The sequence below is a fragment of the Takifugu flavidus genome, chromosome 17 (assembly GCF_003711565.1).
Source record: "Takifugu flavidus isolate HTHZ2018 chromosome 17, ASM371156v2, whole genome shotgun sequence".
Classification (NCBI taxonomy): Eukaryota; Metazoa; Chordata; class Actinopteri; order Tetraodontiformes; family Tetraodontidae; genus Takifugu; species Takifugu flavidus.
Window position 1 is genome coordinate 1,090,274 of NC_079536.1, and position 24,759 is coordinate 1,115,032.

At 45.5% G+C, this 24,759-nt stretch overlaps 1 protein-coding gene across 1 annotated transcript; it reads left to right on the top strand.

Moving 5' to 3' along the window:
* Nucleotides 1-654: 654 nt before the first annotated feature.
* Nucleotides 655-24,668, top strand: LOC130513622 (nebulin-like). Its single transcript, XM_057012438.1, has 71 exons — nucleotides 655-811; nucleotides 961-1,689; nucleotides 1,807-2,117; nucleotides 2,253-2,324; nucleotides 3,417-3,518; nucleotides 3,593-3,703; nucleotides 3,861-3,971; nucleotides 4,278-4,388; nucleotides 4,632-4,742; nucleotides 4,827-4,940; nucleotides 5,030-5,140; nucleotides 5,203-5,313; nucleotides 5,447-5,557; nucleotides 5,656-5,766; nucleotides 6,197-6,301; nucleotides 6,380-6,487; nucleotides 7,004-7,114; nucleotides 7,220-7,321; nucleotides 7,408-7,518; nucleotides 7,610-7,720; nucleotides 7,838-7,948; nucleotides 8,033-8,143; nucleotides 8,229-8,339; nucleotides 8,709-8,816; nucleotides 9,113-9,223; nucleotides 9,340-9,447; nucleotides 9,535-9,645; nucleotides 9,804-9,914; nucleotides 9,989-10,099; nucleotides 10,177-10,287; nucleotides 10,539-10,649; nucleotides 10,712-10,822; nucleotides 10,900-11,007; nucleotides 11,077-11,184; nucleotides 11,341-11,451; nucleotides 11,544-11,654; nucleotides 11,768-11,878; nucleotides 11,960-12,067; nucleotides 12,487-12,597; nucleotides 12,673-12,783; nucleotides 12,914-13,021; nucleotides 13,488-13,598; nucleotides 13,802-13,912; nucleotides 14,106-14,216; nucleotides 14,318-14,428; nucleotides 14,584-14,691; nucleotides 14,765-14,875; nucleotides 14,954-15,061; nucleotides 15,300-15,410; nucleotides 15,831-15,941; nucleotides 16,620-16,730; nucleotides 16,982-17,083; nucleotides 17,308-17,412; nucleotides 17,486-17,599; nucleotides 18,343-18,447; nucleotides 18,527-18,631; nucleotides 18,728-18,835; nucleotides 19,204-19,314; nucleotides 19,420-19,536; nucleotides 19,635-19,745; nucleotides 20,243-20,347; nucleotides 20,420-20,524; nucleotides 20,629-20,733; nucleotides 20,991-21,083; nucleotides 21,175-21,267; nucleotides 21,339-21,443; nucleotides 21,705-21,882; nucleotides 21,992-22,084; nucleotides 22,441-22,542; nucleotides 22,689-22,813; nucleotides 22,968-24,668. Exons 3-71 carry the CDS (start codon nucleotides 1,818-1,820, stop codon nucleotides 23,142-23,144), a joined length of 7,800 nt encoding a protein of 2,599 aa, XP_056868418.1. The 5' UTR covers nucleotides 655-811; nucleotides 961-1,689; nucleotides 1,807-1,817; the 3' UTR covers nucleotides 23,145-24,668.
* Nucleotides 24,669-24,759: the final 91 nt, after the last annotated feature.

A 24,759-nucleotide genomic window follows, 5' to 3' on the forward strand; every position in this document is an offset into this window, starting at 1 on the left:
CAACGCTGGGATCCACACAATCGGTGTTCACACACAGTTGTGCTCCTGAAACCCAGAGAGGACGTGTTGACAACATCACCCATACCTCTGTACCATATGTCCTCGTGTGTGTGGGTGTGTGTGTGCCTGCCTGCATGTGTGAGAGAGAGAGTGTGTTTGTTGGAACCCTGTAGACAAGTGTACAAAAGCACAGATGTCTACTCAGCAGACAACAGGGAGCGTGCTGTGTGTGTGTGTGTGTGTGTGTGTGTGTGTGTGTGTGTGTTTAAATCAGGATTAAGTAGAAAAATATCTCTGACCTTTTGGATCTCCTGCAGGTCAAGTACAAGAAGGACTTTGAGGAGAGCAAAGGTCGAGGGTTCAGCATCGTGTCGGACACCCCAGAGATGCAGAGACTGAGAAGAACTCAGGAGCAGATCAGTATTGTATGGTCACACACACACATCTCATGTTTCAATAAGCATGTGTGTTTAAACTGTGAAGTGTATGAGAGCTGGGTGCTTTGGTCAGTGAACAAACACACACACACACACACACACACACACACACACACACACACATTTTTATCTGTTTGAAGAGGAATTTCTGCAAAAACTGAGTAAGTGGCCTCTTTCCTTCTAAATTTAGTTGTTTTAACTAATAAATATCAAATTATTCATTCAAAGTTTGTTTTTGTTTTTCAGGGTTTTCTGGAAAAGTGATTTAATTTCCTGTTTTAGTTGTTTGTTTTTACGTTTGTTCGATGTGATCCTTTCTGTCCTGGATGGACAGAGTCCCATCAGTCTTCTGCTCTCTTCCTGTGTTTGCCTGGGTGAGTAATCATATTAGTCCACTGTGTTAACACACCACATATTCTTCCTCCTCGCCCCACGCTCCTCTTTAAATAAACACACATGCACACACACACACACACAGCCTCTGCTTCAATAGTATCAGCCCACATGTTTATGTGCTACTCAGCTTTTCAAGGTTGACCTGATGAGAGAAGAGGAGGTTTGAGGTCTGATAGATGGAGCTGGTGTGAAGATGATGTTTGGAATCCAGCTTTGCCTTCATCTCAGTTGTGATGAGCTTTAACGGTGGATCCCATCAGGACAGGATCAGGCTCATGCTGCCTTAAGATGTTATCATCTGTGATGATGTGTTGGCATCTTGTCACAGCTGTAAACGATGGCGTCGTCGATGGCCATATAATGGCAGCAGGAGCAGATAACATGTAGTTCCATTTCACTCATGAGAAGTCAAATCAAAAAGGGACATGGTTTAAAAACATGACTTCATATTTAGGGCGGCATCAGACACTCAGAAAATTCTTTCCAGTTCACCGACGTGCCCTTCAGACCTGTGAACCCGAGGCTGGCACTGACGGGGCTGAAGGGCTTGGCACCGATAAGGGCTTAAGTGGAGGGCTAAATGTGGACATTAATAGTGATAACGACTTCCTGATGAGAGTACATTGAGGAGACGAGTAGATGAGGACGTTAGAAATCAGAGAACCAAGACGTGAGAAGGTTGAGCTGGAGAACGCGACAACAACGAAGAGCTAAAGGCTTGGAACAGTCCTACTGGCATCAGACGGATCAGAAAACCCCCAAAGGTCACAGCTCCAGGAACCTTCCAAACAACGACCTTGACTGAAGAGAGGAGGGAAGGTCAAAAGTAAAGTTCATTGAGCCCGTCGTGAAAAAGGTGAGCACAAGATTGAATTGAGATTTTGTTTGAATTTTTCTGGGGTTCCTTTGCTTTTTCTTAACTTTTGAGTGTAGCATAAGAAACGTACAGAGGTGAGATGTCCTCTGTCCTTAGAGGAGACTGAGATGGAGGTAGAGAAGGCCCCTGCAGAGATGGTCGGTGAGGTGGTGGAGGTTACAACAAAGGTGGTAAAGCAGGAAGAATCTTCGGAAGAGACCGTAGTTACGACGGTCACAACAACAGCTGTCGACACCCTTGATGAAAAGACCGACACAGAGGAGAAAGAACCGGAGGACACTGACAAAATAAGAGAGGGAGAAGAAGATGAAGAAGAGGAGCTGGAGAAGGAAAGAACGGAGATGAAAGGAGGAGAGGAGGAAGAGGAGAGTCGAGCAAAGAAGTTGACGGGGCTGTGGGAATCAGAGGTGAGGACGTTCAGCAGAAAGGTAGCGGAGGTTCCGTAGTGACGCCCTCCAGCCTTCTATCAACACAACATTACGGTGGAGAGACGGAAGGAATTCTCCTCTCTGCTCGTTTGCTTATTGTTTGCTCGTTTGCAGCTCTGGTCCAGTGTGAAGCCTCCACTTCCAGACCCGGCGTTCAACAGAAGATGCAGTTTGCTCGCCAGTGATGTGAGTTCCTTCAGTCCGGTTGAGCTTTCTGTCACTGCGCCGTTGTGGTGCTGTCAGGCTCCGTTATTTTATTGCATTTATACCTCCGTCCCCTGAGGCAGGACACCGTAGGTGGACCAGTAATAGAGGGGTAAATCAGTCCACTGTCGGCTATTCTGAAGGTTCTGACCAAAATATGAACATACTAATTGTTCTTCAGCGAACCAGAGCTGTTTGGATCTAAACTTGGGTTAGTTCTGGCAGCAGCAGGCCTTCACGCTCTTCCTCCACCTCTTCAGATTTGAGCACATGGTTGCCATGACTACCAGCCAGCGGCTGTTTTTAACTATACGTGAACAGCTAGAAGTCCTTTGACCGCTGCTGGCGTCCTCTGAAGCTCACATCTCACAACCGAATGGTGAATGAGGCTGGATACTGTAGCTGCATGTGGGAGGGTGAGAAGCGGGTCGGCAGAGGTGAATCCAACACGGCAGCTCGCGTTCAGCACCGTGACTCATCAGCTGCGCTGAAATCAGGTCAACCCACCAGCAGTTCTCTACAGTTCTGAGCTTCAGCTCATGAAACAAGAACATTTTTGTCATTGTTTCTTTCTGTTTTTTAAAGATTTCTACAAAACTGTATCTTGACCTGATTACAAAGTCTGATTGCTACAGTAGTATCGTCACAGAAGTGTGTGATTGTAGCAACACCTAAAGATCAGTGAGTCTGTAGAGTTCAAGCCTTTGACAAAAAACAATCAACTATTCAACTGTGTGGACAGAAACCAGAAATATCCAGCAGAAGAATGCAAGAGCATGACGGGAACTGCGTCACATGTTACAGTTTCAACACAAACAGGGGAAGACGGCGAACAATCCCATTGTTCCATTTATGCGGCACTTGTCCTCATTACAGTAATGTCAGACATTGTTCGAGAGGAGTGGTCTTGTTCTTGCTCCCAGGCTGCACCACTTCCCAAAAAAGGTTCTTTTAGTAATCGACAACACAGCCATCGTTGGGTTTATTACACAGACAACGACAGTTCTGGATTGTAGCACTAAAAGATGTTTTGTGTGCGGTCGTGAACACGCTCGTTCCTCCTCTGGCCTGTAGGTGAAATATAAAGAGGACTTGGAGAAGATGAGAGGTCAGAGTCTGTTTGTTCCTGGAGCAGAACTCATTCATGCCAAGAACATCAGTGCTGTCATATCTGAGGTTTGAACACACAGCCCCACACACACACACACACACAGACGGTCACACTAATCTGGTTTGTGTTATTGTTTCAGTCCAAGTACAAAGAGGAGGGTAAGAAGGAAGCCTCCATGTCTCTGTACTCGGTCCTACCTGAGACTCCTGAGACCCAACATGCCAGAGAGGCCTCAGAGCTGCGGAGTGAGGTACTGATGTCAGTGTCTGTGAGGAGCAGCACAAAGAACAGACATTTTCAAACGTTTCTCAGTGGCTCCAACCTAAAGTCTGTAGAATCTAGACAGATCAGAATGTTCGTTTTGAATAATAACTGTGGAAGCTGGTTGGTCTCTGCTTCATTTCCAGGTTAAATATAAAGGAAACATGAAGACCGAGCTCTCCTCATCTCTTTACTCCCTGCTCCCAGAAACAGTCGAGACTCAGTTTGTCAGAGAGCTCACAGAGATGCTGAGCGAGGTCAGGATAGATGGATGGATGGATGATGGATGCTGAAAGTTACTTCTGTCCTTTTCTTCTGTCTTCCATCTGGTCTCAGACTGTTTCCTCCCACTTCAGAGATGAGTCCAGTTATTCTTGAGTCAGGAAAAACCAGCTCCTCTATATGAGTTAACAGCAGCGCAGCAGAGAATAACAAGCAGCCTTTACTGGTCATTCTGGACCATTAAATTCTGTTTGTCCTGGAAACCTGTTTCAGACCAGACTTAACTGAAAAGCTTTCTGGCGCCGTTCCATTTGTCACATTCAGAACCTTCTGTTCCTCAGAACAAGTATAAAGAGGAAGGAAAGAAAGAGATGAGCACCAGTCTGTACTCTCAACTTCCTGAGACCGCCGAGATGCAGCTGGCAAAGACGGTGCAAGAGTTTCAGAGCGAGGTACAGCAACGAGATCTTTATTCTGATTTCTATCAGTGATGCTGTTTCATCAATCGCATCATTCTGGTCCAGCTTGCATCAGAACTTCTGGTATTAGCAACGCAGCTAATTGCGCTAGCTGTGTAGGAACATTTTAATATGCAGCAGTTGCATGAAAGGGGAAAAACCTTTTCAGCTATGATCTGCATCATGTTCACCAATCGCACGTTAAAAATGCCGGTGGCCTTTCTCAATCTGTCTCAGAAAAAGTACAAAGAAGATGGAAAAAGGAAGGCCTCCATCTCCCTCTACTCTCAACTGCCAGACACCCCAGAAATACAGCACGCTGTGGAGGTTTCTCAGCTGCAGAGCGAGGTACAAACACACACACACACACACACACACACACACACAGGTCCTGGGTCTCTCATCCTCTCTTTTCATGTCTGTCTCTTTCAGGTGAACTATCGGCCTAAGTTGCAGGTTAAAAGAGCTCCATCCTCTCTTTACTCTCAGCTCGCTGACACTGCGGAGATCCAGTTTGCTCGAGAGATGACAGAAATGCAGAGTGAGGTAGGACACACCAGGAACATTCACCTCAGTCACCTCGAATTGATCCAGGATCACTTCACATACCACGCATGCTTTTATTTCTGTTTCAGAGTAAATACAAAGAAGCCGGCCGACGACGCCTCTCTCAGAGTTTTTATTCTCAGCTTCCCCAAACTGCAGAGACTCAGTTTGCTAAGAGTGTTGCGGCGCTGCAGAGCCAGGTCAGATCAGTATGTCTTCAAATGCTAAATCTGAAGAAGTTTTAACTTCTTCTGAATTTTAGAAGCAGTACAAAGAGGCGGACAAGAGGGGCGTGGCCTCCTGTTTGTACTCTCTGCTCCCAGAGACGATAGAGACAGCGCACGCCAAGGAGGCGTCTGAGCTCTGCAGCGAGGTACACAGTGTTTATTTTGTGGGGTATACCTGTGCCTCTTTACTGTATGTTTTGCTGTCAGGCATTAGTATAATTACATAAAGATAACCTCTGACAGTAGGTAACTGCACCCAGGCCTGTTTTCTTTAACCAGGTGAAGTATAAAGAGGATGGTAAGAAGGAGATGAGCATCAGCCTGTACTCTCTGCTACCTGAAACCATCGCCACCCAGCATGCCAAAGAGGCCTCCGACCTGCAGAGCCATGTACTCAAATACGTCCTTTTGTGGTTCTCTGCTACTCTCACAACTTTTGTGCATCACTGTGATCGTACGATGACGGGATCACTCATTCTTTTCTGCAGCTCAAATATAAAGAAGGTCTGAGGCAGCAGATTCAGAGCAGCTTGTACCATCAGCTGCCAGAGACCAGTGAGACACAGCTGGCCAGGCAGCTGTCCGAGCTGCAGAGTCAGGTACCAAACGTAACGTTGAGCCCACACAGGAGCACCAAGCAGAACTGCAGCCTTCTTCTGGCGCTATGTCTATGGACCTAAGTGGACTATCAGCTTTGACCTTTTATTTGCAGATAAAAGAAACTAATTTTAGATTTATTTTAACTTAATGCAGCACATCAGCAGCTAGATGATCGTTTCGTGTCCTGGAGGGTAAAAATGACGTAAAACCTTAATGAAATGCTCACAAGAGTCTTTTTCAGGAGATGATATGCAGGAGTGGATCCTGCTAATGACCTTTACATTTTAGCTGAAATGGCTACATTTCAAGTTTTTGTTAGCTACAACTTTAAACGATAACTCAAGTTTTTCAAAAGTGACTGAAACACATTTACAATTTCCTTCTTAAAAGTCATTTGGTTTAAAAGGTTTTCATTTATGTTGTGTGCAGGTTCGATATAAAGCAGCAGGAAAGGTGAAGAACTGTGAATACCCACGTCTGCCCGACACTCTGGAGACTCAGCATGCTAAGGAGGCCGCAGAGCTGCACAGTCAGGTCCAGAACGCAGCAGCATCACCTGGATACTTTTAAAAAGGTTCTGCTGATCCACTCATTATGTTTCTCTATCGTTAGGTGGCATCCAGAGAAAGCAGGAAGGAGATGTCCAATAGTTTGTATTCCACTATGCCTGAAACACCAGAAACTATCTTCAGCAGAGAAGTGAGCAACAAGATCAGTCAGGTAGGAAATCTGCTAATCCTCAATGATCCAGACGATCACTCAGATGAGGTTGGTTTAAAACTGTTTTCAGCTGAGATGGCGTAACACTGATCAGGATATTTGGACCCGTTTGAGCTTCACTCTGATGTTTTCCTTCATAAATCCAGCAGTGTGAAAACAGGATCAAAGAGTTTTTCTGCGCCGCGGCCTCTCATTTGCATTTTAACCATCACGGGATCAAGGCCAGTGAGGCTCAAGTGGGTGTCGAGGCTCGTCTGTGAAAACACAAAGACGTGTTCTTCACAGCATCTGATGGTTTTTATTTCACCATCAATAGTAGACAATAACACGATAATGCCTGTGAACAGAGTGTAAATGTCTCACAGCTGCGGCATAAATTATTCAATGTGTTCTTTTCAAAACCAGGAAAGGAAATAAAAATTGCAGAAGGTTTTTCTTTTCCCGCATCAGAGGGTAAAATTTATGCTCATCTTGAATGAGCTTCAACTGAATCTCATCAAATGATGTCTTCTCCAGATAAAGTACAAGGAGGAAGGTCTAAAGAGCCTCTCTCAGAGCGTCTACAGTCAGCTGCCTGAAACCATGGCGACGCAATTCGCTCGCAACGTTTCTGAGGTGCAGAGTGACGTAAGGGCCTATTTCTTCCACTGACACCAACACAAACCTGCATTTCTACATGCACCTTCGGATTTACAGTCAGTCCAGCAGCTGTAATTGTTTTAATTGTTGTAGTTGAAGTACAAGCAGGGAAAGGCAGAAGGGTCCCTTTATTCCACCATGCCTGAGACTCTGGAGACGCTGCATGCCAGAGAAGCTTCTGAGCTTCAGAGCGAGGTAACGCAGACGCACACCTCCGCTTTCATGCCTCGCCCTGCCGGTTTTTAAACACGGATAATTGTCTCTGCTCCCGCGTGTTTCAGCTGAAGTACAGAGCTTCTCTGAAGAAAGATCTCTCCTCCACACTGTTCCACCTGCTGCCAGAAACCTTGGAGACAGCCCACGCCAAGGAAGTCTCTGAGCTTCTCAGCGAGGTGACGTCAGTGCAGACTGGCTGGCCTGCACTTCCATGAAGGAGCTCATGGTGCTGTTGGGTAAACATCAGTACTCCTGTTTCTTTTTCAGGTGAAGTATAAAGATGATAACAGAAAGGACGTGAGCATCAACCTGTTTTCTGTTTTGCCTGAGACTATCGACTCCCAACATGCCAAAGAAGCCTCAGACCTGTGCAGCCAGGTACTCACACCAAACAATTTCTCTTGATCACACCCACATTCTAGTTCTTTAATTCATGTTTCTAGTACATAGGTGTGAAATACTGGATGTTTTATGGAGTCTTTGTGCTTCCTGAAGGTCAAATATAAAGAAGGTCTGAGGCAGCAGCTTCAGAGCAGCTTGTACCATCAGCTGCCAGAGACCAGTGAGACACAGCTGGCCAGGCAGCTGTCCGAGCTGCAGAGTCAGGTGCGCCACTCACACCTCAACTTACATCATCAGCGCTAGAAGTGGAAGCCAAGGTCAACGCCTTTGTGTTATTGTTTTTCCAAGGTCAAGTACAAGGAGGCAGGTAAGAAAGAGATGAACTCATGTCTGTACGCCACCCTGCCTGCAACCATGGACACGCAACACGCTAAAGAAGCTGCTGAGCTGCTCAGGCAGGTAAATCTCTTGTTTAAAAAGACCACCGAGACTACGGCTGGAGAGAGTCTGGTGTGCTCGGCTGACTACTGCTGTCATCTTTCAGGTCAAATACAAGGAAAGTGGGATAAAAGATGTCTCCAGCAGCCTGTACGCCACTCTGCCCGACACTGCGGAAACTAGCTTTGCCAGAGAGATGACTGAAATGCAGAGTGAGGTAAATACACGCAATGGTCATGTGACACCCAGGAAAAGCACCGTTCTCTTTACTGCTGCGAGAGACTCTGACTGCATTACCAAATCTTCATTAATCCATTGCTGAAAATAACTCCAACACCCTCCTTCAAGGATAATCAGTAGATTTCACAGCATAGTTGCCGTTTTCTGTATTAAACTCAGGAAGGATTCTGGATTTGCTGTAACTGAATGTTTTTGGATCAGACATAGATCATCTCTGTGTCATTAATTTTAATACCTCCCAGACTCATATGAGGCTCCATTAGCATCAGAACCAGAATCAAAGAGCTTTCGCAGGCAGTTTCTTTTTAAAGAAGCAAATGAACTTTCATTTCATTGTTTTTTCCAGCGCAAGTACAAAGAAGGAAAAAGAAGCTTATGTCAGAGCGTCTACTCTCAGCTCCCAGAAACATCTGAGACCCAGTTTGTCAAACGTGTGTCTGAACTGCAGAGCGAGGTGAGCGACACCGAGCAGTCAGACCCAAACAGGGAGGAGCTCTGAACCTCTCCATAGATGCTCCTCTGCCATATCAGCTGTTCTTAAAACGACAGTTAGGTTTGAATGAGACTTTATTTACTATTAATAGACTCTTGTTAAGTATTCATGAACCTGAGGTCAGAGACTCATTTCTATAAAAGTTACAACACGAACAGAAGCTCAATTCAACGGGAGAGAAACTGTGAACGCTTGTGAATAAAAGGAAGAATGTACGAAAAAGACAAGCTTAATTGTTGGTTTATGACCCATTTCAGAGGAAATATAAAGAAGCGGGAAGGAAAGCAGCCGTGTCTTCTCTGTACGCGACTCTCCCAGAGACTCTGGAAACCCAGCATGCCAAAGAGGCTTCAGAGCTGCAGAGCCAGGTGAAGTTTAACCTTTAAAGTGACAGAAATGTGGCGGCGGTAACGAGCAAAGTTAGATGGATATAACTCCAGAGCTTCAGTGAGCTGTTGTTCATTTTCCTTCTCCCCTCGATCAGCTGAACTACAAACAGAGTTCAAAGACGGGCTCATGCAGTTTGTATCACCTGATGCCAGAAACCCTCCAGACTCAGTTTGTGAGGGAGCAGATGGACATGCTCAGTGAGGTAGCGTCCTCCACCTCCACCACAGGTTTCAGGCCCTAGCAGCTCTCCCCACTGTTCTGTCTTTGTTCTCTTCTGGTTAATCACAAGGTGAAGTACAAAGAAGACGGCAGGAAGGAGATGGGAGTCAGCCTGTACTCGGTGCTGCCCAACACACTCGATATGCAGCATGCGAAAGAGCTGGGAGACATGCAGAGCGAGGTAGCTAAAGCTTCGAATGGATTTGCTTTTGATTTAACAGGGAATCGTCTGGAGATGAAGCAGATAAACCGTGAAGAATGATTTATAGAGCACCTGGAATCTCAGCTCACATGATGGATTTGTTGTCCCGTGAAAGTGTAAAACTTGAATGTGTTCAGATTAAATACAGAGAAGCTGGAAAGAAGCAGGCATCAACATCTCTGTATCAGCAACTACCTGAAACTCTGGAGACTCAGCATGCTCGAGAGGCTTCCCAGCTGCAGAGTCAGGTACAGCCACAACCTTTACCTGTGCAGACAACTCACCACCAGTTCTCACACACTCTCCATTCTGTTTTCTCCAGATCAGTTATAAAGATGCCGTTAAGAAGGATCTGAGCCACCCGCTCTACCATCAGCTGCCCGACACTCCAGAGGCCCAGTTTGTCCACGAGCTGACCGACATGCAGAGCGCTGTAGGAGAAGTCAGAGTCAGGCGCCGTTCATCAATCTGCATCCATCCATCAACACTGTTTCCTGTCTCTGGGTCTAGAACAAGTACAAGGAAGATGGTTTGAAGAACCTCAGTCAGAGCTTCTACTCTCAGCTGCCTGAAACTGCAGAGATTCAGTTTGCCAAAGCGGTTTCTGAGCTGCAGAGCCAGGTAACCCAAAGCTCAACCAGAGCCGCACAAACCTGTCAGAACATCTGGAAACAGCAGCTCAGAAACAAACTCTTTCATTAACTTGCAGAAGCAGATTGTGGTTCCAAAAAATACGACATCCAATTATAACACGCTTAATGTTTTTTATGGTTTAATTGGTGGAAAATGACAAATAATTTTATTGTATTTCACACGTTATGCAAATATTGTTTTATAAATGTATTCATTTAACTAATATTTCATATTTTCAGACAAAGTATAAAAAGTCTGGGAGGCAGGAAGCCGGCAGCTGTTTGTATTCTGTGATGGCCGAAACTCTCGATACCCAACACGCCAAACAAGCGTCGCAGCTCCAGAGCCAGGTACACAATTACGCCCCAGATCTGATCATTTTGGACTCCCCGCTCATGCTGTTGTCTTGCAGGTGAAATACAGAGAGGAGGGGCAGAAGGAGCTGCCATCGTGCCTGTTCTCCAGCCTCCCACGAACCCTCCAGATGGAGCACGCCAAGGAAGCCATGGAGCTTCAGAGTCAAGTGACTACGCTCTGCTTCTGATCATGTGACCTCTTACTCAGGCACACTTCTGATTACTGTTGATACTGGAATTTCAGCTAAAATACAAAGAAAATGGTAAGGACACATCAACACCACTGTATCATCTCCTCCCTGAGACCGCCGAGACTCATTTGGCCAAACAGTTGTCAGACATCCAGAGTGAGGTACAGCTTCACTTCTCTCTGCCTCCCCTTTGTTCCTCTCTTTGATGAGAAATGGCTTTCCCTATTTAGACAAAGTACAAGAAGGACAGAGAGGACCTGCCCAACACGCTCTTCTCTCTGCTACCGGAAACGCTGCAGACTCAGTTTGTCAAAGAAATGGCTGAAACTCACAGTGAGGTGAGAAACTCTCTCCTATTTTTATTAAATCTGAGGGTTTTTGCAATGCAGAAACATTGATCATCACCTTGTTCCCTGTAAATGTGTGTGTGTGTGTCTCTGTGTGTGTCTGTGTGTGTGTGTGTGTGTGTGTGTGTGTGTGTGTTCATTGATCAGGTGAAGTATAAGCAGGCAGGGAGGCAGCAGATGGCGTCATCACTTTACTCCACACTACCTGAAACTCTGGAGACCAAACATGCCAAAGAAGTGACAGAACTGCAAAGTGAAGTGAGCCCCAGAGCAACCAGTCAAACCGCCCTCTCTGTCCCGTTGGAATCGGACCGGTTTATCTGGTACGGTGTTCTAATTTCTTCCAATAGAATAAGTATAAAGATGAGGGGAAGAAGGAGCTGGCGTCACCTCTCTACTCTCGGCTTCCTGAAACCTCGGCGACACAGTTTGCTCGAGAGATGTCTGAGATACAGAGCGAGGTCACACACACACACACACACACACACACACACACACACACACACACACACACGTAGGGTAACCAGAGGTCTTTATCCTGAAAAGGATGTGCAACAGATGTGTTTTTTTGCAGAACAAGTACAAGGAGAGCGTGAAAAAGAGCCAGAGTGTCACCGTTTACTCTCAGCTTGCAGAAACCAGCGACACCCAGTTTGCCAAAAGTCTTGCTGAAGTCCAAAGTGAGGTACAGCCCCTCGTTTAGAGAAATTCTATATTCTTCTGTGATTTTGAGTCTAAATGTCACATCTGACGCGCTCTCTTTTAGAACAAATATAAAGCAGGAAGAGCCGACGTCTCCAGATGTTTATACTCGAAGCTGCCAGAAACTCTGGAAACTGTTCACGCTAAAGAGGCTTCGCAGCTGCAGAGTCAGGTGCAGGATGCAGAAATAGAGTTTAAAACTCTGGAATTCAGGTGTTTTTGCCGCAAATGAACTAGCATGGCTGAATATTACGGTAATCAGTAGCAAGGTTCACGTCAGTTTGCCTGTTGAAGGCGTCAACATTGGTGTAATTATCTTACTGCTAAATGAAGTTTGAAGCTATAAAATCTGGCGAATGTCGTGTGATGGTAAGCTGTTAAATAGTTTTGACTGCACCTATAAATGATGTTTGTGTCTGCAACAAAAATGGAAGTTAATATCTGTCATAGTTAAAGTCTTTGGTAACATACTGGCTGATTTTATGGCTTCTTCCACGCAATTTAACACTGTTATTACATTTGACAAGATATTAGCTGAAAAGACACTAGTTTCCTTTTTTATTTTCTTTCAATTTTTTATCTTTATTGAAGGTGAAATACAAGCAGGACTGTAAGAAGGAAATGAGCGTTTCGCTGTATCAGCAGTTAGCTGAAACGTCGGAGACGCGGCTGGCTAAAGAGCTGACCGGCGTTTACAGTGAGGTGAGGAGCGTCGTTAAAATAATTCCTGGCCATCAGCTTCAGCCTCTGATAGATTTGTTGATGTCCGCTCATCAGCTGAAGTATAAGGAAGATGGGAAGAAGGAGCTGAGTAAGAACCTGTACTCGGCTCTGCCTGAGACAGCAGAGACGCAGTTTGCTAAACAGATGTCAGAGATACAGAGCGAGGTGAGGACCATGAACGCATCATTCTGACGGTCTACAGGTGCATCACACGGAGATCGTACCGGTGTTGACATTTAAGGACGTAGACATTAAGGATATTTATCTAATGTGCTGTGGACTTTTCTGCTTGAAGACAAAGTACAAGAAGGACAGAGAGGACCTGCCCAACACGCTCTTCTCTCTGCTACCGGAAACGCTGCAGACTCAGTTTGTCAAAGAAATGGCTGAAACTCACAGTGAGGTGAGAAACAAGCACACACAGGCTTTCAGAATGATTATATTAAGTTGTATTTCGTCATAACAGGTATAAGACAGGCAAAATAGCTTTTACAGCATTGACAAATCAAACGTTTTAAGAATTTTCTCGCTGGAGCTAATGATGATACTTGTGTGTACACCATATTGTAATATATTATTACTAATTAATAGCAGTAAAAATAGTTCAGTTCCTGCTGTCCGTTGTGTTTCCTGAGGAGACATGAAGGTGAGACAAAGACTTGTTCTGTCACAAACACCTCAGATAATCTGAACACTGTTGCTTTTTCTGGTTTTCTTATCAGAAATATTTCAGACTCTCTCTCTCCCCCTCGCTCGCTCTCGCTCCCTCCTCCTCCTCCTGTGCTCTCTGTTCGTCATCCACCCTGGCACTTCAGTTTGTGTCTTCTCCTGAGACATGTGAAGCATTGTGATTTGTTTTAACCCTTTAGATTAAGTATAAGGAAGCAGTAAAGAAAGAAGCCTCCACGTCTCTGTACCATCACCTGCCTGAGACTCTGGAGACGCAGCGCGTTAAAGAGGTGACGGAGCTGCAGAGCGAGGTAAACACACTCTTTATTTAAGGTTCTTGCTATTCGGCAGGTTACAAAAATACATTTTAGAATCATCGATAAAGGCTTGATGACGAAAGAACCTGTGAGAGTTTAGTGTCGATCCAGATGTGAAGCATTGAGTCTTTGTTGCCACGTGGAGCTCCTTGGGAAGCATCAGTCCATGTCAGCTGGTTGGACCCTGTTTCCTGTAGAACAAGTACAAGCAGAGTGGAAAGAAGCTGATGTCGTCCAGTTTGTACGCTCAGCTGCCGCAAACGGCCGAGACTCAGCTTGCTGCCAAGATGGCCGCCCTGCAGAGCGAGGTAACCACCACATGTGACGATTCATCGTTGCTGGTTCTGTCTCTGTTATGCTGATGACCCCCAATTATCCATGGGAGTAAACTAGAAAGTCCTTCTCTTGACCGCTGCGAGAGAGGCCGCTTGTTTTCACAGTTGTATCATTAAACATCAATAAAGTTTCCCTTAATTCCGGCTCTGAATGTTTCCCGTCCAGAATAAATACAAGGAGGAAGGGCTGAGGAGCCTTTCTCAGAGCCTCTACTCACAGCTGCCAGAAACCGCTGAAACCCAGCTCGCCAAGACCGTCGCCGAGCTGCAGAGTGAGGTGAGACTGGCGTCCGCGTTGATTTACATCAGTGGGCTGCTCTTCCAGTTCATCACTGAACTGATTTCACCGCCATGTCTGCCTGGAAATGTGCTTCACAGTCCAAGTACAGGGAGGCCAGCAGGAAGGAAGCAAAGACCTGCCTGTACCACCAGCTCCCCGAAACGCTGGAGACGCTACACGCTAAAGAGGCCAGCGAGCGGCAGAGTCAGGTACACGTTGGAGTCCGCTCACCGTTCCCCCTTTAAAATCATGTAAAACCTTCTCAGTTGCTTCCTTTGATTTGTCCAGAAACTCTGAAGATCTTGTTTTTTTATTTTCAGACGATGGGTTTGATTAGAACTGTTGTTGCCTTTCTGATATGCAGATAAAATATCAGGAGGGTAAACGAGAGCTCCGCTCCAGCCTGTACGCCACCATGGCCGACAGCGAACAGATCAAGCTCGCTAAAGCCGCCACGGAGCTTCAGAGCGAGGTACGTGTGAAGGTGCCAGTGGCACAAATGAATATGGAAGTGTAGAACCCACCTACCCAAATGTGTGTTGCAGAACAAATACAAGCAGAAAGGCAGGCGGGAGCTCAGCAGCGGTGTTTTTCATCGGATGGCAGAAACCAGCCAGACGGAGTTTGTGAAGCAGATCTCTGATCTGCAGAGTCAGGTGACGGCCTGTTGGCATCAGATCGCCTCAGCATTACTGACGTTTGCCGTCTTTACAGATTTGTTTTACATCTATTAGACCAAGTACAAGAAGGACAGAGAGGACCTGCCCAACACGCTCTTCTCTCTGCTACCGGAGACGCTGCAGACTCAGTTTGTCAAAGAAATGGCTGAAACTCACAGTGAGGTGAGAAACTGGAATTTGACTCGGTATTTTTCTTTAGGCTCATCCAAGCAACTAGAATTCAACTTTACTCTTTGCTCATCTTTATTGTCTTGGTTGAATCTTCTTTCAAAGATTTCTTTCAGGTTCTTCTCAGAATCATGTTTCACTCTTTCGTGATTTTTTTGAAACTCACGTCAGACTGACGGGATTGTCATGTGACCACACGCGGTCATGTGACCACACATGGTTCTGTTTCCAGTTAAAATACAGGCAGACTGGGAAGAACCAGCTGGTCAACTGTCTTTATTCTCTGCTGCCTGAGACCAAAGAAATGCAACATGCTAAAGAACAGAGTCAGCTGTGCAGCGAGGTACACGCACACACACACGCACACAACACACACACACACACCACGCACGGGCCCACAAACAAACACAACCCATGAACACGCAAATACCAGAAATGTCATCTTTAAACTTAATTTGTTTCCCACTGTCAAACACTAAGGCTTCTGGGAAATGTGGTCTTCGGTAATTACAGCTGTCTTAGATGTGTTCACCATTGTTTACTTCCTATTTTGTAATTAATTAATTATGCAAGTTACAGATGAATTGATCTCTTCTGGTCCTGAGTCCTGTGTCAAAAATCTAATTGTTTTAATCTGATTTAGAATTCACCTTTTTTTTCTGAAATGTAGAATTGTAACTTGCCGCGTGTTGGACAGGCAACAATGGTTTTCCTCCAGGGAAATATTCTGACCTTTCATATCCACTTAAAACATGTTTTGTAGAAATTGTACAAAGAGGGGAGTAAGAAAGACGCCAGCTGCAGCCTGTACGCCCAAATGCCCCAAACCATCGAGACCGTCTTTGCCAAGGAGCTGACAAAGACTCAGAGCGACGTGAGTTTCTGCACCAATCAAACCTGTCAGTGTTTTATATCTGTGCATTTAAACAGCCATGACGCTGTACAGGCGGGGCGCTGTGTGAAAGAACAGCTGTACTACAGCCCGAGGACATGGACACTGACCTACTGCCTTCACACGCACACACACACACACACACACACACACTCCTCATGTGCAATCAGAAAATTGACCTAATATAAATTTGCTTGTTGTGTGTTTGTTATTTATTAATCATTCACTAGTTCCAATGCACCTCTTCATATTCATGTTATGCGTTATTTACGTGCAGCTCAGCACGGTGAACGTTGACCGGGGGCTCACGTGAATGTCGGCCGCCCCCCAAGGGCAGAAAATGTTACCTCGGGGTAAATTTGTCAGATGCTTTTAGGTTTCCTTTCTATTGACCGAGCAATCTGACACTAACTGGAGCATAAAGCACCGCAGCGCCGACAAATCCTGTTCTGCTTTACATTTTTAAAGCTGTGATTCAAGTTTAATCAGTGAGCTTTATGTGAAATGTGTTAACGGAGCTGGAGTTTGGACTTACAGGTAAACCAGTGTGGAGTCAGAGTCCAGTGTCTCTTTAGGTGTCACTTTATGACACTATAGTTGTTATTAAGGATGTTTGAAGCCATAAAAATGAAAAAGTCACCTTTCTTCTCATATCTGTAGAAATTCTACAAGGAGAAGTTCAATCGGGAAAAAGGGAAATCAAGTTTCACCAGCATGAAAATGCTGCCAGAGGTGGCGCACGCCACAGAGGTCAACAAGCACCAGAGCAACGTAAGTGACAACACATTTGTACACCACTCATGTCCAGTGGATCAAAAGCAGCTGACAGACACAAAACCAGTTTAGATGATCCCCCTTCCAGAGAGACTAAATACTGGTTGATACCCAAGATCTCTGAATTCACCTCTCAATAGGATCATTAGCAGTAGTGCGTTACACTGGTGGGGTAATATGTTTTCTAGTTCGTGACCTTTATAGGGTAATGTTTAACTTTTGTATATGTCGCCCCCTGCTGGCCGAAGGTCAACTACAGAAAAGGAAAAGAGGAGCTTCATCACTTCAGCATGATGGCTGACAGACCTGACATCATCAGTGCCACCAATGCAGCTAAACTGGCCAGTGATGTGAGTGTGTGTGTGTGTGTGTGTGTGTGTGTGTGTGTGTGTGTGTGTGTGTGTGTGTGTGTGAGTGTGTGTGAGGTCCAGTGTTGCTTTTCACAGTGTTCCTGTTCTTCAGCTGTTCTGAGTCAAGTGCTGATTAATTATAGAAAGCACGCTGCCGCAAACATTGAACTGACATTACGTAAGAGTGCCCTACATTGTGTGTGTGTTTGTGTGCATGTTCACAGGTTGTGTATAAGAATACGAACAAGCTGCCAGTTTACAATGACAGTTCCCTCTTGGCCAGAACTGACATCAATCATGCAAAGGAAGCCTCCAAACTGACCAGCCAGGTAAAACACACAGACCAAATCATGCAATATACCCAGCATGCACTGGGTTGATGGTGTGATTCCTGTCCTGCAGGTGAAGTATAAGGAGGGTTTCGACAAGCACTTAAAGGGCCAGCGGCCTCATTACAACCCTCTGGAATGTCTCTCCTTCAAACACATTCAGGCTGCTGCTGCTCTGGCCAGTCAGGTGCGAGATCCTGTCCTCTTCTGTCCTATCTCCCCTCCAATCCCTCCCTCCCAAAAGGTTGTGTGGAGTTGCCATAGCAACTTTGAGACAAATAAAGAAAGTTGTGTGAATGGGAGCAGCTGAGGGTGAAGAACACACAATACCAGATGCACCCACTTCTTTGTTCTTCGTTGCATAGATGTGATTATTCATTTATATATATTTATATGCTCACACTAAGAAATACACATGCACACATCCATGCACGTATGCATGCATGCGCACACCCGTTGCCCACACAACCACTGTCACAGTATTACGTAACAGCTTGTTGTGCTAAACGCTGGCGGCTGCTCAAAGCCTCTCGCGGTGGCAGAGACTCTCATTAGGATGCATAGGAAGCGTTTTGCCTCAATCTGGAACAAATGTGGGCTCAAAGGGAGCCAACAATTAAAGACGGGAGCCCAGTAATAACCATGGTGCTGTCCTCTTGTCCTGTCAGAAACACGTAAAATCTCTCTTTGCTGTTTGAATGAGTGCGTGACGGTTTTGGTGAATTCCTCTGGGAAGGGCTGAAGCCCCGCTTGCACGTTTGCATGCAGAAGATCAACATAATGTGATTATTAGAGATCAGCTCTTTGATCAGGACAGATCTCAGAAATGTAGGAAGCCTCTCGTACTAACACGGTTTGGCTACAGGACGTTAGGAGACCAGTCTCAGTCCTGTGAAATCAGGTGGTCTCTCGTCTCTTTTTGGTGTCCAGGTGAAGTACAAAGCCAGCAAGGACCAGAAGCAAGAAGGTTCTTCAGACCTGCCGAACCTGCTGCAGCTGGAACACGCTCTGAATGCCAGCAAGCTGCAGAGCAACGTAGGACACACGGGGGGTCACAGCCGTGACGCTGTTGCTGATGTCACCTGTATCCATTCTGATCTGTGTGTGTCTTCAGGTGCACTATAAGAAGAAGTATGAGCAGACAAAGGCTCAGTACCACTTGGTTGTGGACACAGCGGAACAGCTCCACCACAAGGAGAACGCAGTGCTGCACAGTCAGGTGCCCATTTATGTAATCTGACAGGCACAAGACAATTTCTCACCCTGTTTAAGGCCGTAACGACTCTTAGAATCACAACTGTCTGTGTTGGTGAAGGTGAAATACAGAGAAGAGTTTGAGCGGAGCAAAGGAAGCTCTCAGATGGAGTTTGGAGACACCGAAGCTTATAGAGTTTCTAAAGAAGCACAAAAGATGCAAAGTGAGGTAAAGAAAAGCCACTTTTTTAACGAGACGGCGTAGCACCAACCTGCGTGAGCGTGTTTTATCTTTCCGCTGAAACAGAATCAGCCTCTCAGACACACATTTGAATTAATAATGAGTGTTCTTTTGGAAGAGCAGCACGTTGTCCTTAAAAGTGAATAAAGGAGCAGGTCAATGTTTTCTGGAGCAAACACAAATTTCTTTCTTAAAGGAACTTGAGTTCGTGCCTAATTTACTGAGCAAATATTCACCAGGCTGGAAGGAACAAAGATTGAAACTAATGATTTTGATACACAGTACGTGTGTGTGTGTGCGTGTGTGCGTGTGTGTGTGTGTGTGTGTGTGTGTGCGTGTGTGTGCTGGTTTCTCAGAAAGAGTATCGAAAAGACTATGAGGAGCAGATAAAGGGCAAAGCTTTAGTCGACATAGACCAAACACCAGCATACATCACAGCCTGCCATGCTAGCAGCCTGCTGAGTGAGGTAAGACACACACACACACACACACACACACACACACACACACACACACACACACACACAAAGAGATGCAGATCTGCTTAAATGCCTTTATTTGTCTGTATACAGAAGGTTTACAGGAAAGACCTGGAACAGGAAGTGAAGGGGCGGGGCTTATCTGGTGTAGGGTTGGAGGAAACGCCTGAGCTGCTGAGGGTTAAAAATGCCAATCAGATACTGAATGAGGTAATGCACACAGACACTTGCTAAAAAATGCAAATGTTCTCTCTCTAATTTGTGTATGTGCACGTGTGTGTGTGTGTGTGTGGGGGGGGGGTCTGTAGAAGCACTACCGCAAGGATCTGGAGAAGGAGATTGTGGGTAAAGGCATGGAGTTGAGTGCAGGAGTTCTGGAGATACAAAGAGCCAAAAGAGCCTCAGAGATCCAGAGCGAGGTGACTTTTTTCTTTCTAGAAGATACGGAACGATTTTTGATTGTTTTTGATTGTGTGTGTTTATGCGCATCTCTACTGTTTTTGAAGATGTTCCATCACACAGATTCCTTTAGAATCTCTTCTACTTCCTGTTGTAGCATCCATCCCCGTTGAACAGAATTCTGTTGTTCAGTTTCCTGCTCTCATGGACAACAAGGGTCTTCTGCTCTGTCCCTCCCCCTGTGCTCCTGACTGACAGAGCTCAGTAGAAAATAGTTTTATATCCTAAATTCAATTTTTAAAAAGCATTTAATACTGTTTCTCTGAGTCTGGGATCTTCAAACCTTCAAATTCATCATTATTCATAAAGCTTCTATTATAACCAAAACTGTCTCTGAGTCCAGTCCTGGTCCAGAAGCTCAGCTAATGGCTGCAGTTCTGATTTTATAATCAGTGATACAGAGATTTCATGTCATCAGGATGTTATTGAACGTTAACTGTGTTTGTTTGTGTTACAGAAATCTTATAAGCAGACAAAGCAGCTCAGAGAAAACTCATATGGGACAGTAATGGACACCCCTGACCTGCTGCACGCCTCCTACCTGAAAGATGTCTACAGCCAGGTGTGTGTGTGTGTGTGTGTGCGTGTGTGTGTGGGGGGGGTGTTTGTGATGAAGTTTCCTCTGGCCTTACAGAAGAAATACAAAGACGAAGCTGAGCGTCTGAAGGGAAGCTTCTGTCTGGGTGCACAAACACCTGAAATGGAGCGAGTGAAATTCAATCAGCAGCACATCAGTTCTGTGAGCCACCAGTTTTGTTCTGTGCTGTGAGACGTTCACAGAACCACAAATGTGCAATAACCACCACAATCACGATCGTCATTCAGCTCTCTGTCGCCCCCTAGCTGCGCTACAGCTGGGACTCCAAGCTGACGCAGAGCCTGATGTCCTCGAGCACAGAGACGCCCGAGATCATCCTGGCCAGGGAGAACAGCAGGAAGATCAGCCAAGTATGCCCTCAAACTTCATATGTTGAGTACATTAAGAAGGAGTGGATACAGCACAAGCAAATTCACCACTTGCTTCATCAAAAGTTGCTCTTTTACGAATCTCCAATCATTTTTTGATTGTCGCATCTGTGACATGACGTAACTACGTTCATAATTATTGTATTATTAAGGTTATTATATGTTTGAATTTAGTTGCCTCGACCTCTGACCTCTACGCTCTCCTAAAGAGTACGTCAGCATACGTCCTCTCTGCCCAGGTCCAGTATCGAGAGGTAGTGGGCAGCGGCACCGCTGTCACAGACACACCTGAGATGGAGCGAGTCCGACGTAACCAGGAGAACATCAGCTCAGTGAGGAGACGCACACGTAGCACCCAACATCATCCCGTAGCATCAATGTTATCAGAGAGCAGAATAACAGAGGCTTTGATCTCTGCTGCAGGTGAAATACAAGCAGAGAGCACAGAAGGCCCGCAGCCTCGGACACACACCTGAGCTAGAGCGAGTCAAACAAAACCAGGAGAACATCAGCTCGGCAAGACACACACAAACACGCACACGCAGCCTGAGTCTCGGGTTCTTTCATGTTCTGTTTCCCACCGACAGGTGAAGTATCAGCGAGGCCTCCAGGAAGTGAAGGGGCGGAGCTGCACTGAGCTGGACACGCCTGAATACAGGCGTGTCAGGAGGTCACAGGAAGTGGTCTCAATGGTAGCTGGCTGGCCGTCATCCTTCCTGCCTGGCTGTGGGAGGAGCTAACACGAGTGACGTGGCACCACTGACACACCGATGCTAACAGAAACCTGGGTGGCAGCTTACAGAATGTCGTGTGTCCAAACATCCAAATCTTTTGTTTGCTCACTGACCAAATGCTCTGGCTGTGTGTCTGTGTGTGTGTGTGTGTGTGTGTGTGTGTGTGTGTGAGACCTTGTCTGCATTATTTTCTTCACTGATGTGTGTTTCTTCTAACAGGCCAAGTACCACGAGGACTTTGAGCGGACGCGTGGACGGGGCTGCGCACCAGGGCTGGAAAATCCTTGCATGGATCGCTACCAGCGGGCCAATCAGATGATGGGGGAGAGCGGTTACGGCAAAGGAATCCACCCACAGTCGATGGAGCTGGACAGGCGACCCGGAGGCATCATAGTGGGTCAGTGAGTCCACCTATCGCTTGTTTCCTGGTCACGTACGATTCTGTCCCACGTCGCCTGGTTCGGCTGCGTCCATGTTGTTGTGACACAAGGTTGTCCTCTCTGAAGACCTGAAGGTGTGGAGGACAGACCCCGGCTCCATCTTTGACTTCGACCCCCTGGAGGACAACATACAGTCCATTAGTCTTCGTAGGATGTCTGGTAGTCCAGCCGAGCCCCCCTCCCATTCAGATAATACGCCCGTGGTCATTAACGCCCCTTGGTCCCCTCACAGTCTCTGCTGCCTTTCTGCTTCACCTTCTCTTGCTTTTGTGCTGGGAAAGTGATCTAACATCAGTCAACTCGGCTTTAAAGTCTCTTTGCTGTTAAATGAATGATTCCTGGAGGGCGTGTGCAGTGACTTTGTGCACGTTTTGGCCCAGTTTGATTAACATGAGTGGACAGTTTGTAATTGCACGTCTCAGTTCGGCCGCGTCTGTATTTTCCTGCAACCTTGAATTCTCTCTGTTCTCCCCTGGACGTGTCGTCGGCGCCGGATGAATCCTGCGCCCCGTTAGAGCGGGCCAACCGCACATTGAGCAGACAGCACTCGCAGCAGTCTCAGTCGCTCAGCTCGTTGACCTCTGACCTCTGGGACGGCAGCAGCACCAACACACCCGGTAGCCCGGCTGGTGTCATTCATCTTCTGAGCTCTCTCATCCAAAATTAACACATTTGTAATGTTTTAACAGGTGGAATCACAACCCTGAACTTCTGTGCTCACAGCAGAAGAGTCTTTTTAACTGTGGCTTTTTTCTTCCTCCAGCTCCGGTGCTTCCTGGAGCTTATCATCAGGGAGTGCAGCTGCAGCAGCAGCACCATGGCTACATGCACCAGACCAGCATGTCCTCTGTCAGATCCGTCACCTCCCCTCCGCACGCAGCCACCCCGGTAGGTTCAGCACGAAACCTCACTTAAGCAAGTGAAACAGGAAGTGATGCGTCGGCCCCTTCGACCCAAACTGTGGTCTGAGCACCACGAATGCAGCAAGAAAGAAGCAAATGTGGTTTTCTTCGGTGTCCAAACTCTGTTGTTGTTCCTGCAGCGCGTCTATCGGGCGCTGTACGACTACGCAGCTCAGGACCATGACGAGGTTTCCTTCCGCGACGGTGACGTCATTATCAATGCTCAGCCGATCGACGAGGGCTGGATGTACGGCACTGTGCAGCGAACCGGCAAGTCGGGCATGCTGCCGGCCAATTATGTTGAGAGTTACAACTAGAGGAGCGAGGATCTTCTGGGGAGGAGGAGGACTGGAGGCGGCTCAGGGGGAAGATCTGTGGGAGAGGAGCAGGAGAGGAAGCGCATGCTGTTGATACCCTATTTTACAGGTCCTGGTTAGAGGCTGGAGCTGAGGAGCACCTGAAAAACCCCTGAAACATTAATACTGAGGAAAATCAGTGCCACTAAATTTGACAAAAACTGGGGGAAATGACTGATGTATGAAAGTGTAGATGAGAAGAGAGTAATAGAGTGTGTTACTCATGACACATCGCATCTCATTAAAAATGGCACAGAGGAAATTTAATGGTTAAAGCAGTTTTTTTTAATGTTTGGACAGGAAGACGATGCAGAACCTTTTTGGAATTTAAATAAAAATAACTTGTCACTCTCTCAGATGTCAGAATGTGGTTTGGCAATAAATTCATTCTTTCATGGAACCTCGTTATCTCCCGTTGGTCCTAAACTAAAATTTAACATCACTCGTCGTTTTCTCTGATGATTTTATTTCCCATCATCCTCTCTGGCAGGCACATTTTACAGCCCTCTAGTGAATCTGATTGGATTAATGCCCTTCAAAATCTAGATGATTCCTCATTTAATGTTGCTGATGGGTGGTTTTCATTTAAAGATAACCTGGTTTTATTTGCAGAGCTGTATTTATGTTAAGTTTGGAGCTTTGGTGGCTGAATTCAGAGGAAGGAAAGACGAGTAAATCAAATTTAATCTTCAGTTCTGACGTGTTTGTGCTCAGAATGATCAACCAAAGGAAGCGTTAAGGTCAACGTGGTGAAATGAAAACTTTTAACATGTTCAAGAGACCCAATAATTAAAGTCAACACGTTTCAAGATCTGTCATGGTTGCGAGTTTAAATTCATGTTCGGGTGTTTGGGTTGTTTCATTTTGAGCGTCGGATATTCATGCTATGCTAACCTGTGTAAAGAACAATTTTAATATCAAATTATTCTTTCATTAGAACATTGACTCAGTTTTGTAATGTTTTCCATTTTCCTCATAATTTCACCTCAGTTTATATAATCTGAACAGACATCTGTGTGTCACCTTTATTCATAAATGCTCCTTTATGTAAACCACACTGTATGTTTCAACAGGTCTGAATATGTTTTTGTTTTTTTGGTATTTTTTAGTTTTTCATTTCCTGCTGTGTAGATTTAAACTAAGGCATGTCCTGACAGCTGTTTTTATTTTGTCTATTTATTTGTAATAAAAGCTAAAGACAATAGGATTATACTTACTAAAATCATTATGTTCATTGTGTTGCTTTCTGAAGATAAGCTTGGCCTCTAAATGTTACCAGTCTGGATTTAGTTTGTATGTTAACACAGATTATAGTAAAATCATTACGTTTTTGAATTTATACATCACTCTCATTTGTTTTGTATGTATTAATTGCAGTGTAATGTGTTATATTAATATAATTTGACAATAAAATGTGTTTGTTTAATAAAAACGTGAAATAATCTTGGTCTAAAATGATATAATAAAGAGTACTATTTCCGTAAATTGAGCTGGCCACGCCATTCGCTTTAAAGCATCTGGGATTATTTAAGAGTACTGAATTTAAAAAAAAATCTTTTACACATATGTATATATA

Coding starts and splice junctions, on each gene's coding strand:
- LOC130513622 (XM_057012438.1), top strand. CDS start 1,818: ATGGAGGTAGAGAAGGCCCCTGCAGAGATGGTCGGTGAGGTGGTGGAG. Junction 14,429..14,583: donor CCAGCGAGCGGCAGAGTCAG/GTACACGTTGGA, acceptor TCTGATATGCAG/ATAAAATATCAGGAGGGTAA. Junction 18,632..18,727: donor ACGCAGTGCTGCACAGTCAG/GTGCCCATTTAT, acceptor GTGTTGGTGAAG/GTGAAATACAGAGAAGAGTT.